The sequence below is a fragment of the Panthera tigris genome, chromosome E1 (assembly GCF_018350195.1).
Source record: "Panthera tigris isolate Pti1 chromosome E1, P.tigris_Pti1_mat1.1, whole genome shotgun sequence".
NCBI classification, from domain to species: domain Eukaryota; kingdom Metazoa; phylum Chordata; class Mammalia; order Carnivora; family Felidae; genus Panthera; species Panthera tigris.
Genome location: NC_056673.1, coordinates 34398849 through 34416200, shown reverse-complemented (window position 1 = coordinate 34416200; position 17352 = coordinate 34398849). Strand labels below are relative to the sequence as shown.

The 17352-nt window shown below is 39.1% G+C and overlaps 1 protein-coding gene and 1 pseudogene across 2 annotated transcripts in view; one reads left to right on the top strand and one right to left on the bottom strand.

Annotated features, from left to right (window-relative positions):
• Positions 1 to 17352, bottom strand: part of SPAG9 (sperm associated antigen 9) — a 131653-nt gene that overhangs the window by 98175 nt on the left and 16126 nt on the right. For both annotated transcript variants that reach the window (XM_042967705.1, XM_042967706.1), the window contains exon 2: positions 271 to 391. In XM_042967705.1, coding sequence (XP_042823639.1) covers positions 271 to 391 — 121 coding nt within the window. The remainder of the gene's footprint in view (positions 1 to 270; positions 392 to 17352) is intronic.
• Positions 11257 to 11357, top strand: LOC122233821 (annotated as a pseudogene).

Genomic DNA, 17352 nt, shown 5'->3' with positions numbered 1-17352 from the left:
TATAATGTTAACCACCAACAAAGGCTCAGAGCTAAATTGAAGAAGAGAGTCTTAAATGTATCTTTGATTTAGTCATTTCTGTAGACATCAGTACCATGTGAAAATGTGAACAAAAAAGGACTAAGCCTAGCTTCCAGGTCTCACTCTTCAGCCTGGGATGACAATTCCAAGCATATACTTGGAACACCAGTCAAATGTCAAGATGAGTCATTGCACTATTAGAGCCCACTCTTTAATGTGCAGTTACAGAGGAGAAGTATTTTTACTTACTCTGGTCAGCATAGTTTTTTGCTTTGAGTTCAAGTTGTCTTGTTTGAGATTCTAAAGATTCCACTCGGGTCTGTAAATCCTTTTTTTCCTGTTCTTGAGAGTCTTCAAATTCAATGAATTTCTAATAGAAAAAGAAAAGTATTATTTTCATTAGAGAAATGAAAATTTTTTAACATTATCAATTCCTGTGTTTCTTGGTATCAAGAATCACAATTAGGCATTAACTACCCAGAAAGATCTCAGAATCAGGAACTTAGGTTGATTTTTAGTTTCTCTATAAAAACATCCAAATATAGAAGGAAAAAGATGACACAGTAGTTTATGAAGTGCTTCTACTTCATATCATTGGCATTCCAAAGAAAATACACACATCCTACTCCAAATTTATGAATACTTTAACTAGCATATTTGCATATTCATGAGTTAAAGACAATTTTTTACATATTGCTGTACAGAACATGTGCAACAAATGGAGAACTATAGAATGATGATGTGTCAATAAATATTTGTTCAATTGTTTAATGATTCTAGATTACCTGAACTATGGAGTTTAAATTCCTGAGAAAAAGAGCACTCACTAGAAATAACTTCACCAAAAATTCAATTTACTGAAACTGTTCTTGTCAAGAAGATTATCACTAAATCTGTCTCTTCATCTTAATTCTTCTATCAGTATCATTTGACATCTGATCACTCACTCCTTAAAACTTTTTTTTTTTTTTTTTTTAATTCGGCTTCCAGGACTTTGTTTTCCTTCTACTTTACTGGTGGTTCCTTCTTGGTCTTCTTTGTTGGTTCTTTCTGTTCTCCCCAATTTCTTAACATTCACAAGGTCAGTCCTTGGATAACTTTTTCTCTTCATTGTTTACTCTTATTCTCTGATGATCTCATCCAGTTCCATGGCTAACTATACTAACTATATGCTGACAACCTCCAAATTTCTAGTCCAGTCTCTAGCCTAGACCTCAATTCCAGATTTACATGTCCAACTGCCTACTGAACAACTTCATCTGAATGTCTAATAAGCATCTTAACCTCAACATGTCAAAGCTTGCTCCTCTTGGTGCTAGCTAGCTCATTTAATTACTGTGGTCAATTGTTCAGGCTCAAAACTTGAGTCAGCTTTGAGTCTTCTCTTTCTCTAACACCTCATATCCAATCCATTAGCAAATCTACCTTCAGATCCAACTACTTTTCATCATCACCACCATCAGCGTGGTCTGTGCTACCATTATCTATTGCCTGGATTAAGGCCACAGCAACTGCCTTCTAGCCAATGTCCTTACTTCCACCATTGCCCCTACAACACATTCTCAACACAGTAGTGAGAGTGAACCTTTAACAAGTAAGTCAGATGGGGCGCCTGGCTGGCTCAGTTGGTAGAGCATTCAACTCTTGATTTCAGGGTCTTGAGTTCAAGCCCCATGTTGGGTGTAGAGATTACTTTACGAAACGAATAAATACTTTTAAAAAAAGGGGGGTAAGTCAGATCACTTTACTCCTCTGCTCAAAATCCTCAGATTACTTACGTTCTACCAAAATCTTTACCATAGCTTCCCATGACCAACACAATCTACATCATCCTCTTCTACTCTTCTTCTCCCCACCCCACCTCCCTCACAGTCTAGTTCAAGCTTCCCTGAAGAACCTTTGCATTTGCTTCCTACAGTCTGGAATCTCTTCCTCCACATATCCAATTGGCTTGCTTCCTCCTCACCTCCTTAACATCTTTGTTCAAATGTCACCTTCTTACTAAGATTTCCATGTGGTATTTAAAACTGCAGTTACCCAGTCCCTACTTACCTCTCTGCTTTTCTTCTCTCCAGCATTTACTCTCATCTAACATACTATAAATTTCGGTAATTATTTATTATCTGCTTTGTCTCACTAGAATGTAGACTCCATGAGGGTAGGGATTTTTGTTTTGTTTGCTGTTGTATTCCCGGTACAAAGAATGATGACAGCTCAAATATTTGTTAAAGAAATGAATGAATAAACAAATTTAAAAAAAACTTTCAGAGTAAAAAACTGAAGCCCCTATAGAAAAATATAGAGTTCACAAGAAAACTTAGATATCACTAAATATACCCTAGTTTTAATATGAAATTTCTTGTTCATTACTTGCTTTATCTGTCCTGAAACTTTTCAGTCACTATAGTGGACACTGTTTTTTGTCTGCACACATTGCCCTCCTTTGTAACTTCTCTCCAGTTCCACGCTAACTCTATTCAGTCCATATAATTTAATTAGTGAGGACTCCATCTCCCTAGAGGTGGGCATATGACTTGAGCCAGACAGGTCATTCTCCAGGGTACCTGCCAGTTATTAGAAAGAATATTACCTCTTTTCCTCTGGAATCACAAACTCTTAAGAATTTATTAGCAGGCTTAAGCTGCAGAGGGACATCTTTTTTCCAACATATGGAAAGAACGAGCCTGAGAAATGAAGCCAATATAAAGAAAAACAAAGAGCAAGGAGGAATAAAATCCTAATCAAAGGTACTATTTGAGTCCTAGATTCAGTAGTTCTTGGAGCCAGCATTTTCCAGTCGTTTTTATTTTTTCAGTTACATAACCCAATGCATTCCTATTTTACATAAGCTTATTTGAGATGGTTTCTAGCATAAGAAACTGAAAGAACCCTAACATACTCATCTACTTTCCCTCAAGAGCCATTTGATTTCCTTATATTAGAGAACATTTTCCTGATCTTTGGACGTTTGAAACCTATAACCTCGGAAACATTGGTTCTTAATCATCCAGAGGTCCACAGACCCATTTGGTAATTTGATATATCCATGAACCATGTTTCCCCAGAAAAAATGCCTGCATCCAACCCGAGTTCTGCCTATTTTTTCTCAGAGACTCAGGGAGCCCTTAAGTCCTTCCACAAACCACACATTTAGCACCCATGCCCTATACATTTTATTAACATATTCCACATTTGTGAGGCTTCTGGGAAGCCTCAAACCACCATTGTTTACTTTTCCAGAATACTAACCCAAAGATGACCCTAAGTAAAAGGGGTAAAAGTTTCAGTAAATGTAAGACAAGAGGCAACTGGACAAATCATTCATTCATTCATTCAAAAAATGTCTCCTATCTACTCTGTGCCGGGCACATGGAACATGACTGTGATTACCACACTATCCCTGCCTTCAGAAGGTGTTCACTGGCTACAAACTGAATGCAAACAGGAGATATAAAGATTATGTTGAACAGAAAATCAATAGCTATATAATAGGATGTTGCTGATGAAGTCTGTATAAATTATTTCAACATTTTGCCAGAGGATACAAGCAAAGACTAAGAATTAATAAGAAAAAGTAATTATTTTTTGGCCTGCTTTGAAAATGATGCTCCCATGGCTAACTGAACTGCTATATCTGGGTTAAGCAAGCAGAAATTTTAGGCTTCTTTTGTGCTATGGATAAAAGGCTGTTTTAAAGAACAGACAGTAGACCTGAAATCATTATTGCACTATATGCTAACTAATTTGGATGTAAATTAAAAAAAATAAAATTAATTAAAAAAAAAACATGCAGTAGATGTTTACCAAGTAACGTTTAAAATGATGTGCTACTGGGCACCTGGGTGGCTCAGTCGGTTAAGTGTCTGACTTTGGCTCAGGTCATGATCTTGCAGTTTGTGAGTTTGAGCCCCGCATCAGGCTCTGTGCTGACAGCTCAGAGCCTGGAGCCTGCTTCAGATTCTGTGTCTCCTCCTCCCTCTGCCTCTCCCATGCTCATGCTCTGTCTCTCCCTGTCTCTCAATAATAAATAAATGTTAAGAAAAAAATTTTTTAATGATGTGCTACTGAACTTCTAACAAAAATCTTTACCACTAACAGATTGGTAGTTGCCAGGAGCAGGGGGTAGGGGTAGGGGAAAATGGTGAAGGTGGTCAAAGGGCACAAACTTCAGTTACAAGATGAGTAAGTTCTGGGGATGTAATGTACCGAATGGTGATTATAGATAACACCACTGAACTATACATTTGAAAGTCACTAAAAGAAGATTTTGTAAGTTCTCACCACAAAAACAAAAACTAATTATGTGACATGATATTAACTAACCTTACTTGTGGTAATCATTTTGCAATATATACATATCTCAAATCATTATAGGGTTGCCTGGGTGGCTCAGTGGGTTGGGCATCTGGCTCTTCGTTTCAGCTCAGGTCATGATCTCACGGTTGGTGGGATCGAGCTCCATGTCGGGCTCTGAGCTGACAGCTCAGAATCCTGCAGAGGATTCTCTCCCCGTCTCCCTGCTGCTCCCAGGCTCACCCTTGCTCTCTCTCTTAAAATAAATAAACATTTTTTTAAAACTCATTACACTGTACACCTTAACCTTCCACAATGTTATACATCAATTATTTCTCAATAAAGCTGGAAAAAAAAAAAAGCCTTACTACTATTCTGCCTATTCAGAACCTCTGATAGAAGAAACATCATCATGAACACACAGCTTCATGTTTGCTTTGTTTCTTAGCGACCCAGTTTGGCTACAGAAGGGCATGAATAATCCATAACCGTTTAGCAGTCACTACACTACTATCTGCTTACTGTACAAGCATTATTTACACCTACCTAGATGATTCATGTTTCAATATTGTTCACATTTTTTTATGACTACTGAGGCTTTATATCTATATCACCTCAAGTAAATACAGCAAAAGAAAAAAAAAAAGAGATCCCCCCTCCCCCGCCCCAAAATGACCTGACAGTTCACGGACTGGCAGGGCTATGTATCTCCAAACGTAAACCTCTTGTTTCTGCAGTTTCCCTTCACGGGAAGGGACTGGCAATAACGAAAATATTGCAAAGCAAATACATAATGCCAGTCCTTTCCTTCAAGCAAATTAAAACATAAACTTAGAGAGTACAAAACGAACTACCATCTCTCACAAGGGTGTATATGTTTGTTTTCTTTCTTATTCTAAACAGCAGATCCTAAATTAAGCTTTTTGGAATCATGAACTCCTTGGAGAATCTTATGAAAATAGATCCTTTCCTCAGGAAGACAAATATATGAAAGATAAAACTACGCAGACTTAGTGCATCTTCAAGGTCTACAAGAAATCAAGAATGATTTTCCACCATTTATAAAAATAGTCAATGTTGATTTCTTTTAAAATCATCTTTTAAAATTCTCTCTGTTCATAAAAGTCCCAATTTTAAATGTGTTATTATATCTTGGTTTGGAAATGTACATCTGCCACCCTCATTTAAAATACTAATGATGGGGGCAGGGGAGCGCCTGGGTGGCTCAGTCGGGTAAGCACCCAACTTCAGCTCAGGTCATGATCTCACGGTTTGTGAGTTCAAGCCCCACATGGGGCTCTCTGCTGTCCTTGCCGAGCCCACTGTCTCGCTCTCTCTCTCTCTCTCTCTCTCTCTGCCCCTCCCCCACACTCGCACACGCTCTCTCTCTCTCTCAAAAATAAAGAAACATTATAAACAAACGAACAAACAAACTGATTAAAAATTGAAAAAAAAAAAAAGAGAAGTATAAAATGGGGGACTAACTTGATACAAGAGACTATGGGAAAACCTTCCTGAGACATTTGAGCTGAGACCTGAAAGATAAATAAAAATTCATCAAGCAAAGAGAGGCTGAAAGAAACCAAGGGCATCCAGAATGGCCAAGCTCAAAGACAAGTTAAAGAGGATGGCTGGAGATGAGGCTGGACAATTAAGGACCAAATCCTACAGGACCTTGCAGAATACTGGATCATATCAGAGATACTGAACTCCACTCCTCCTTTGGAAAGCTCAGTGTGAGACCATATGGGAAATTCAATGGAGGGAGCTGAGGGAGTTTGAGAGGAGAACCAGGGTGTGTAAAGGGAGAGAGACCAAAGGTCACCACAATAGTCCAAATGAGAGAGGATTATGAACAGTGGCAGGGAGAATGGAGACAAGGATGAATTCAAGATAATTTGTTAGAGGGAAAATATACACAATTGGTGACTGAAAGAACGTAAGGGAGAAGAGAGAAGGAAAAATGAGGAAAGAAGACCGATTTCCGGCTTAACCAATGATGGAGCTGGTGATATTGCTTATCTGAAATAAACAAAGCTACAATAGCCAAATTATGGAAACAGCCTCACTGTCCATCAATTGAAGAATGGATAAAGAAGATGTGGCATATATGTATACACTGGAATATTACTCAGCCATTAAAAAAAGAATGAAATCTTGCCATCTGCAACAACATGGATGGAGGTAGAGAATATAATGCTCAGTGAAGTAAGTCAGAGAAAGACAAATACCATATGATTTTACTCATATGTGGAATTTGAGAAACAAAATGAGCAAAGGGGAAAAGAGAGAGAGGCAAACAAAGAAACAGACTTGGTAACACTTGTGATGAACACCGGGTCATGTATGGAAATGTCGAATCATTATATTGTACACCTGAAATTAATATTAAACTGTACATTAACTGGAATTTAAGTAAAAACTAAAACAGCAAAGGAAGTAGGTAAAAGTTAATATAATACAATTGATATATATTTTTTTAATGTTTATTTCTGAGAGACAGACAGAGCATGAGCGGGGGAGGAGTAGAGACAGAGGGAAACACAGAATCTGAAGCAGGCTCCAGGCTGTCACCACAGAGCCTGAGTTGGGGCCCGAACACATGAACCGTGAGATCATGACCTGAGCTAAAGTCAGATGCTTAACCAACTAAGTCACCAGGTGCCCGTAAAATTGATTTTTTTTTAATTGATTAAGGCAACTGCCCCTTGGGATTTTTATTTGTAAATAAGTTATCTCATTATTTGGAGTGTAACTAGCACAACCCACCTGCAGGTTAGCAATATGGATCACAGGCTTTAAAGAATGTATGAGAGCGGTGTTATTTTTCATATATTCTTTAAGGACTTTGTTATATGTAGTATGATCCTAAATTTATATACTGAAGGAATAAATAAGCAAAAGAAAAGATGTGGAAGCATATATTAAAATGCTCATAGTGGCTATTTAGCAGTGGTGGGATTAAAGGTGATTTTATCTTTTTTAATAGCCCTTATCCTTAAGTAGCCTAAAGTTGCATTGTTTGTTGGGGTTTTTTTCGTACAATGAATATGTATTATTTACGTTATTTTAAAAGAATAAAGGAAAGTGGAAAAACGCATACTGAAGGCCTATACCTCCTCAATGGTAGTGAAGCTAAACATGAACCTTCATTTACATTTCAGCTTAGAAAGTTGCCAAATTAAACATTAATATTACCGCTTAACTAACCAAAAATGATTATGGGTGCTTTTCTAAATACAATTAATCAAAACCATACTCTGAAATAGGATACTGAGAGAGGAAAATCAGTGTGAAGGGAGAATTCCACTTTAATTATATACAGTTCATGCTATATGCCATGACCTTACACTAGATCTGTTGAAGTCGAAAGTTACAATACAGGGTGGAGTATGTCAGCACTAAGATATAGAAGTGTGGATCCATCCCAGAAAGACTCTAAAAAGAATGTAGAAAATAGATTCATTTTATAGATATCATTCTTTCCTATAAAGGTACTTACAAGAGAGTTCCAATTACAACTAGATTTCCTTTTATCAACCCAAATCTGCATCTAATGCTGTATTTTTACAGGTCTTGAGGCTTTATCCCAGCCGGAGACATTTTGAAGGAGGGGGCGGGGAAAGTAAGTACATGCTCAAAAACAAAGTAAATGGATACTAAAAAGAAGCCTATTAGCAGGGTGCCTGGGTGGCTCACTTCGATTAAGTGACTTTGACTCTGGTCATGATCTCAAGGTTCATAGGTTCGAGCCCTGTGTCGGGCTCTGTGCTGACAGCTCAGAGCCTGGAGCCTGCTTCAGATTCAGTCTCCCTCTCTCTCTGCCCCCTTCCCTGCTTGCACTCTGTCTCTCTCTGTCTCTTTCTCTCTCCCAAACATAAACAGTATATATTATTTTAAAAATAGAAGCCTATGGGCATTCATAATTGATTAAGTGTGACTTTACTTCTTGCCAGTGGAATAACTTCATGAAGCTGGTCTGCCTCCACTACATTTAGCAAATGCTGGGGTTAGGGCAATATCAAAATCAAGGCAGGAGAAGGGCAGTTTTTCAAATTACAAAAGCATCCAACCCTGGAAAACTCTAACTACTCCCCTCCAGCACGGGAGTCTGTCAGAGCCACTCAGGTATGTTGCTGTGGAGTACACATCCCTCCCTTCACCCCTTTTTGTCTCCCTCTTTATGACCTCTGTCACCAACACACTTCTTTAAAAAAGTGTGCGGTGGGGAGAGTAAGAGCCCATGCATACATGGCTTTTTTTTTTTTTAGCATGTATGATAAATCCCTCTTCACTAGATACCCTTTGCCCCTCTCAATTACTAATCAGCCAACAACACTGACATTAACTTCAGACACAACTCTCCTGAGACCAACTAGACACTGTTAAAAAAACAAAAACAAAAAACAAAACAAAACAAAAACTCCATAGACAATACAGACTTATGTTAGGATCTAAAAAGAATAAGCTTTGTGATGAAGCAAAATGGTTTCAAGTCCAGATGGCCTATAGGGGCTGTTTTTCTCCACTGTTGTGGAGAAAAAAACAAATGAATACTTTGAAAAGCTAAGCTCACCAAGTTTAAAAAAAAAAAAAAACAAAAAAAAACCTAGGGACTCTTCCTAATTGGAGTAAAGATTCAAGAGCCAAAAAAAGAAAAGCCCTTTAAAATAGTAACTTTGAGGGGCGCCTGGGTGGCTCAGTTGGTTGAGTGATCGACGTCGGCTCAGGTCATGATCTCACAAGTCGTGAGTTCGAGCCCCACGTCGGGCTCTGTGCTGACAGCTCAGAGCCTGGGGCCTGCTTCAGATTCTGTCTCCCTCTCTCTCTGCCCTTCCCCCACTCATGCTCTGTCTCTCTCTGTCTCAGAAATAAATAAACATTTTAAAAAATATATTTGTTTGGGGTGCCTGGGTGGCTCAGTCAGTTGAGCGACTGACTTCAGCTCAGGTCATAATCTCGCAGCTCATGAGTTCGAGCCTCACGCTGGACTCTGGCTGACAGCTCAGAGCCTGGAGACTACAGCCTGCTTCGGATTCTGTCTCCCTCTCTCTCTCTGCTCCTCCCCTGCTCGCACTCTGTCTCTCTCTCTCTCTCTCTCTCTCTCTCTCTCAAAAATAAAAATAAATAAAATAATTTTTAAAAACTATTTTTATGAGACAACTGAGAAATGTGTATACTGATTAAACATTAAATATTATTAAGAAATCATTTATTGGGCACCTGAGTGGCTCAGTTAGTTAAGCGTCCAACTCTTGATTTTGGTTCAGGTCATACATGAGCTCATGGTTTCTGAGACTGAGCCTCTCTCTGTCCTCTCCCCTGCCTCTCAAAATGAATAAATAAACTTTAAAAAAAAGAAATAATTTGGGACGCTTGGGTGGCTCCATCAGTTGAGTGTCCGACTTCGGCTCAGGTCATGATCTCACAGTTCGTGAGTTGGAGCCCCACGTCAGGCTCTGTGCTGAAAGCTCAGAGCCTGGAGCCTGCCCCTGCTCACGCTCTGTGTCTCTTTGTCTCTCAATAATAAATAAATGTTAAAAAATTTAAAAAAATTTTTTTAATCAAATAAGTATGTACAAAGGCACATGTACAAGAATATTCATTGAAGCACTATTTGTAATAACAGCTAAAAACTGGAAGGTAATTCAATGTCCATCAACAGATAGTGGATAAATACATTATGACAGAGGCATATGATGAAAACTATGTAATTAGAGAGCTGGGGTGAGGATGGGGCTAAAATGGGGGAAAAGTGGAAGTCTAAAAGAACTAGTAAAAGTTAGTAGTAACATCCCTAATACATCCCAGAGCACCCAGGTGGTTCTTCTGTCCACCTACACAGGAAGTGTGTTTTCAGAATAAACTCAGTAAGAGAGATGCTAGACAAGGAAATACCGGTAACAAATAGGTGCCAAATGGAAAGAAATGAAGTAAGTAAAAATCTACATACCAAGTAGCAATACTGACCGTCCCCTTCCCATTCCTGCCCTCATCCAGATTCTCAAGTGACTCGGCTTCTCTACCACTCACTCCCCCTGAGAATATCTTTCCTTGGCAAAACTCAAATACCTCTGAGATATAAGACCATGGGATACTGAAATCTGGGTTCCCAATAGGCAATAAACTGCTTCCAGATACACAAAGCTTCTGGCCCTCCTTTTTTTAGTGTCTCACGCTTATAACATGAAGACATAATTAAGGGTTATCAGGCACTTGAAGCTCAAACCTGAAAAAGAGACCAAAACTATCAGAAAAAAAATGGGACTCTGAGGAAACAGACAAAACAGGGAACAAATGAAAACTATAATTAATATACTCAGAGACCAAAGAAAACTCACTGCATCCATGAAACCGGAACAGTATGCTATTTTTAGAAAGAGGTGGGGGCAGGGGAAGAACAAGAACAAGGAAGAGCTCTTAGAGATTATAAAAGTATGAACTGAAGAATAGAGCACTTTAGCCTATCTTCCGTGTACAAACTATACCTTAGGTAATTGAACAGTTGATAAGGGAGAAGTTCTCTTTTATAAGAAAATCAGGTAAAAATGCTGAAGGAATAACTGAGTTAGAATAGCACCATTTCCCAATCCTTAATGAAATAATAGGGAATATCCAGTCACCATTCAGATTTTCCTGGTTATCTCATGAATGTTCATAGCCAGGATCCAAAGTTGCATTTGGATGATACATCTCTTAGGACTCTTAAAGTACAGATTCCCCACGCTCACTTCAGCAGCACACATAAAACAGAGAGATAGGTGGTGCCTGGGTGGCTCAGCCGGTTGAGCATCTGACTTCTGCTCTGGGATGATCTCACTGTCTTTGAGTTCGAGCCCCGCGTCGGGCTCTGTGCCGACAGCTCAGAGCCTAGAGCCTGCTTCAGATTCTGTGTCACCCTCTCTCTCTGCCCCTTCCCTGCTCATGTGCGTGCTCGCTCTCTCTCTCTCTCAAAAATAAAAATAAAATAGAAACATACAGAGAAAATTAGCATGGCTCTGTGCAAGGATGACACACAAATTTCTGAAGCATTCCATATATTTATGTTAACTGTACTGGAATTAAACTTTTTTTTAAATAAAATTGGGGCACCTGGGTGGCTCAGTTGATTAAGCATCTAACTCTTGGTTTCAGCTCAGGTCATGATCTCACGGTTCATGAGATCAAGCCCCACATCAGGCTCTGCTGGCAGTACGGAGTCTGCTTGGGATCCTCTCCCTCCTTCCCTTTCTAATCTCCCCCTGCTCTCTCTCGCTCTCTCTCTCTCTCAAAATAAGTAAGTAAAACTTTAAAATAAAATTTAAAAATTAAGTACAGGGGCATCTCGGTGGCTCAGTCAGTTGAGCATCCAACTCTTGATTTCAGCTCAGGTCATGATCCCAGGGTCATGAGATCAAGCCCACCTTGGGCTCCACGTTGAGCATGGAGCCTGCTTGGGATTCTCTCACTCCCTCTGTCCCTTTCCCCTGCTCACACACTTTCTCTCTCTATCTCTATCTCTATCTCTATCTCTATCTCTGTCTCAAAATAAAAAAATTGGGGCACCTGGGTGGCTCAGTCAGTTAAGCTTCTGACTTCAGCTCAGGTCATGATCTCACGTTTAGTGGGTTGGAGCCCCGTGTCGGGCTCTGTGCTGACAGCTTGGAGCCTGGAGCCTGCTTGGGATTCTGTGTCTCCCTCTCTCTCTGCCCCTCCCTCATTTGTATTCTGTCTCTCTCTCAAAAATAAACATTAAAAAAGAATTTAATAAAAATAAATAAAATTAAGATTAAAAATTAAGTACAGGTTCCCCAGTGACAATCATATAAGGGAATACTATAAAGCCACTGTAAAGTATAATTTTGATCTATCTAGTCATAGGTTGTTGCCAGTTATGAGTAAATGAAACTGAACAGGCAATTCACAGAAAAGGAAGGGAGAATAAATCTAAGAAAATATGCTCAACCACACTAGTGATCTGAGAAAAGCAAATTAAAACAAAAGCTTGTTTCACAAATATTAGATTAGAAACTAAAGCCAAAAAGTCTGAGTGTGTCAAGTGTTGGCAGATACAGGAAAGTAACTCTTACACACTCCCAGTTGGAATATAAATCACTACACCCCATTGACAAGTTCTGTGGCCATACCTAGTTAAGTTTATAAATATTCTAAAATCTGGCAGCTTATTTTAAAGTATGTATCTTTGAGAAGCTCTTACATGTCCACTGAATGTTACTGCAACAGAGTTTGTAGTACATAATGTGGTAATATATAACATAGGAAATAACTCAGAACTTTCACCAATAGAAGGATGGATAATGGCATATGGCACATTCATATGATGGTATGCACAGCAGTTAAAACAAAATAACTAGATATATATGTATGTATCATCATAGACAGGTTAAAAAAAAAAAACAATGAATAAACAAACTATAAAATTATATGAAAATGTAATAATATTTAGGGAAAAAATACTTATCCCAAAAAAATCCCAAAGCAATACGGCACATAATTTATAGATGATCTGTAGAAAATGTCTAAAAAAAAAAAAGATAAAATATACACCAAATTCATAGGTCACCTTTATTTTCCTTCCAGTACCACTGCCCTTCCAGAAGGCAACTTTACCTTTGTCTTTAATGTTCTGTATTTTAAAAAAAGGTTTTTTTAATGTTTATTTATTTTTGAGAAGGATTGAGACAGAGCGTGAGCAGGAGAGGGGCAGAGAGAGAAGGAGACACAGAATCCCAAGCAGGCTCCAGACTGTGAGCTGTCAGCAGAGAGCCCGATGCGGGGTTCAAACTCAAGAACCGCAAAATCATGACCTGAGCGGAAGTCAAACACACAACCGACTGAACCAGCCAGGTGCCCCAATGTTCTGTATTTTTATTTATGATAAGTATCTTAAGTAAAAATAAACAGCTATGGGTGCCTGGGTGGCTCAGTCTGTTTAGCTTCCGACTTCAGCTCAGGTCATGATCTCACAGTTCAGGAGTTGGAGCCCTGCATTGGGCTCTCTGAGCCAAAATCAAGAGTCAGATGCTTGGGGCTCCTGGGTAGCTCAAGTCAGTTAAACGTCCAAATTTGGCTCAGGTCATGGTCTCACAGTTTGTGGGGTTGAGCCCCACGTCATGCTCCTTGCTGACAGCTTGGAGCCTGCTTCAGGTTCTGTCTCCCTCTCTTTCTGCCCCTCCCCCACTCACAGTGTGTGTCTCTCTCTCTCTCTCTCTCTTTCTCAAATGTAAATAACCTATTAGAATAAATAAGCTCGGCAGGATAAAAGATCGATATACAAAAATCAAGTGTGCTTCTAAACACTTTCAATGATCAGAAAATGAAATTAAGCTGCAATTCAGTCAGCAGTGCATCTGACTCTTGATCTTGGGGTCATGAGTTCAAGCCCCACGTTGGGGGTAGAGTTTACCTTTAAAATAATTTTTTTTTTAATGAAATTAAGGAAACAATTCCATTTACGATTGTATCAAAAAGAACTAAATGCCTAGACATAAATTTAACAAAAAAAATGTAAAACTTTTATTCTAACAACAACAAAACATTGTTGAAAGAAACAAAATTTAAATAAATGGAAAGCCATCCCATGTTCGTGAATCAGGAGACCTAATATTGGTAAGATGACAATAGTCCTCAAACTGAGCTACAAATTCAACAAAGTCCCTATGAAAAGCCAAGCTGCTCCTTTGCAGAAATTGACAAACTGACCCTAAAATTCATATGGAAATTAGGGGGACCCAGAATAACCAAAGTAATCTTTATTTTTGTTTTGTTTTGCTTTTACCAAAGTAATCTTTAAAAAAAACACAATTGGAGGACATGCTCCTCAATTTCAAAACTTATTACAAAATGACAATAACCAGGGCCCCTGGGTGGCTCAGTTGGTTAAGTGGTCAACTTCAGCTCAGGTCCTGATCTTACTGCTCGTGGGTGGGTTCGAGCCCCGTGTCAGGTTCTGTGTCTACAGCTCAGAGCCTGGAGCCTGCTTCAGACTCTGTGTCTCCCTCTCTCTCTGCCCCTCCCCCGCTCACACTCTGTCTCTCTCAAAAATAAATAAGCATTAAAAAAAAAAAAAATGACAGTAACCACAACAGGGTGGTATTGGCTTAAGGACAGATATATAGATCAAAAGGCTAAAATTAAGAGTCCAGAAATAAACCCTCAGATTTATGGTCAATTGTATTTCAACAAGGGTATCAAGAAAATTCAATGGGAAAAGAACAGTCTCATCAACAAATGCCACTGGGGAACTGAATTTCCACATGCAAAGGAATTAATTTGAACTCCACATATAAAAAGTAACTCAATGGGGCACTGGATTTCAGCTCAGGTCATGATCTCATGGTCATGAGATCGAGCTCCCTGTGGGCTCTTGGGATTCTCTCTCTGCCCCTCCCCCATTCATTTTCTCTCTCCTTCCCTCTCTCTCTCTCTCTCTCTCTCCCCCCCCCCCCGCTTTCTCTTTCAAAATAAATAACTCAAAGGCCAACTGGCTGGCTCGGAATAGCATCCAGCTCTTGGGTCTCAGGGTCGTGAGTTTGAGCCCCACGTTTCAAACAGAAACTGGAACCCTTTGCCAGGGTTTCTGGAGAGATTGGTCCATATATCCATTCAGATTACTGTTAATTTAGGGGCGCCTGGCTGGCTCAGTCCAAAGGGAGTGCGGCTCTTGATTTCAGGGTCATGAATTCAAGCCCCACATTGGGTGAAGAAATTACTTAAATAAACTTAGAAAAAAATAAAGTAAAAAAAAAAAAAAAAAAAAAAAACAAGTAAAAAGACAACCCACAGAATGGGAGAAAATATTAGCAAGTTATATATCTGATTAAGAGACTTGTATATACATATAATGGAACATTATTCAGCCTTAAAAAGGAATGAAATTAGGATACATATTACAGAGGGATGAGCCCTAAAAACATGTTAAGTGAAATGAGTCAGACACAAAAGGGCAAATATTTCCATTTACACCAAGTACCTAAAGTACTCAAATTCGTAAGAACAGAAAACAGAACAATAGTTGCCAGTGGCGAGAAGGGAGAACCAGGAACTACAGTTTCGTTGGTATGGAGTTTCAATTTCAGATGATGAAAAAGTTCTAGAGATGGAAGGAGCTTCCAGTTGCACAATAGGAATGTATTTAATACCACTGAATTATGCACTTAAAAGTGGTTAAAATGATAAATTTTATGTTGTGTATATTTTATCACAATAAAAATTTTTAAGGAAAAAATATGTTGACAACTAGATAAAGTGAAATTTTCACAGAAAAAATCAGGTTAATCTAATTAAATACATGCAGTCTGTTGAGGGAACGAAAATTTTCTTTTTTAAAAAATGTTTATGTTTCTTGAGAGAGAGACAGAGCCAGCAGGAAAGAGGCAGAAAGAGAGGGAAACAGAGAATCCCAAGCAGGCTCTGAGCTGTCAGCACAGAGCCCAATGTGGGGCTTGAACCCACAAACTGTGAGATCATGACCTGAGCCAAAATCAAGAATCAGACACTTAACCAAGTGAGCCACCCAGGCGCCCCAGAAATGAAAATTTTCAAAGTCAACAATATTAATACTATCAGTTGATTAGTATCACTAAGAAATGAAGTAGTCTTCATAACCATATTATTAAGAAAAAGCTGAAACACCAAAACATTTCTATCACAACTATCTTACTTTTTTTAAGCATATTCATTTATTTTTTGAGACAAAGAACACATGAGTGGGAGAAAGAGAGGGAGAGATAGAATTCCAAGCAGGCTTTGCACTGTCCATGCAGAGCCTGACTCGGGGCTCGATCCCACAAACCATGAGATCACAACCTGAGCCGAAATCAAGAGTTGGACACTTGGGGCACCTGGGTGGCTCGGTCGGCTGTTTGTCTTGACTCTTGGTTTCAGCTCAGGTCGTGATCTCATAGTTTCATGAGTTTGAGCCCCACGTCAGTCTCTGCATGGAGCCTGCTTGGGATTTTGTACCCCCCTTTCTCTGCAAACCGCCCCCCCCACAATGGTGCTGTCACTGTCTTCTCAAAATAAATAAATAAACTTAAAAAAAAAAAAAAAGAGTTGGGACACTTAACTGACTGAGCCACCCAGGGCCCCCCCTATTGATGAGGGAGCATAAGACAAGCTGAGGCCCAAGCACAAGCTAGCATTACCCACCTCCCACCAGGTGGGGTATGTGTGACATTACTCAGGCACTCCAGGCTGCCCAAGGACAAAGGAAACAACAGAAAACAAATGGTTAAACTGATAGAGTCTCAGTATACAAATATCTTAGTAAATGACAAGAAAAAGGCAATCTTACCAATAGCCCAATCTCCAGAAACCTATAGACTCAGTTTCCTGGAGCCTCAGTATCACCCTCCCCTCCATAGTGATGTGGGGAACAAAGGCAAGAAGGAACTGGCAGACAAAATTAAGTTTCCTTATAACTTGCAGCCCACTGACAAATACTTAAGGCAGGCAGAGTGAAACATTTCTCCAGGAACTCCCTACTACCTTAATGTTAATGCTTTGCTAGACATAAAAACAACCTTGGCTTGACAATAGCCAGGCCTCCAGAAATCAGTGCATCTTGAGCATATGAAAATCTCTTTGGAAACTTCCCTTTTGACTTTACCTCCCCGAGCTCCACAGTATTTGGGGAGCCACTCTTCACCACTCCATTGCAGCTCTTTCTGCCCTTGTGTCCTGTTCCATGCTTTAATAAAATCACCTTTTTGCACCAACGACTTCTTCAAGAATTCTTTCTTGGCCATCAGCTCTGAACCCCACCATCATCCCAAAACCTTATCACCTATCACATATTTCAATTAAAAATGTTTCTAGAATTTGTTACAGAAAATAAAATAAAATGTAAGAGGTTTCTCCACCAACAGAAGAAAGTTTCTAGAGTTTCATATATACTTACCTCCTTGAAAGAAGCATATCAAATAAAATGTAACCTTATGTTGATAAGAAGCATCATTATGAATCACCGTGAATCATGATTATAAGCCATACTGTATTATAGTAAGTAATGCCTTCCAGATAAAAACCCAAATTTGA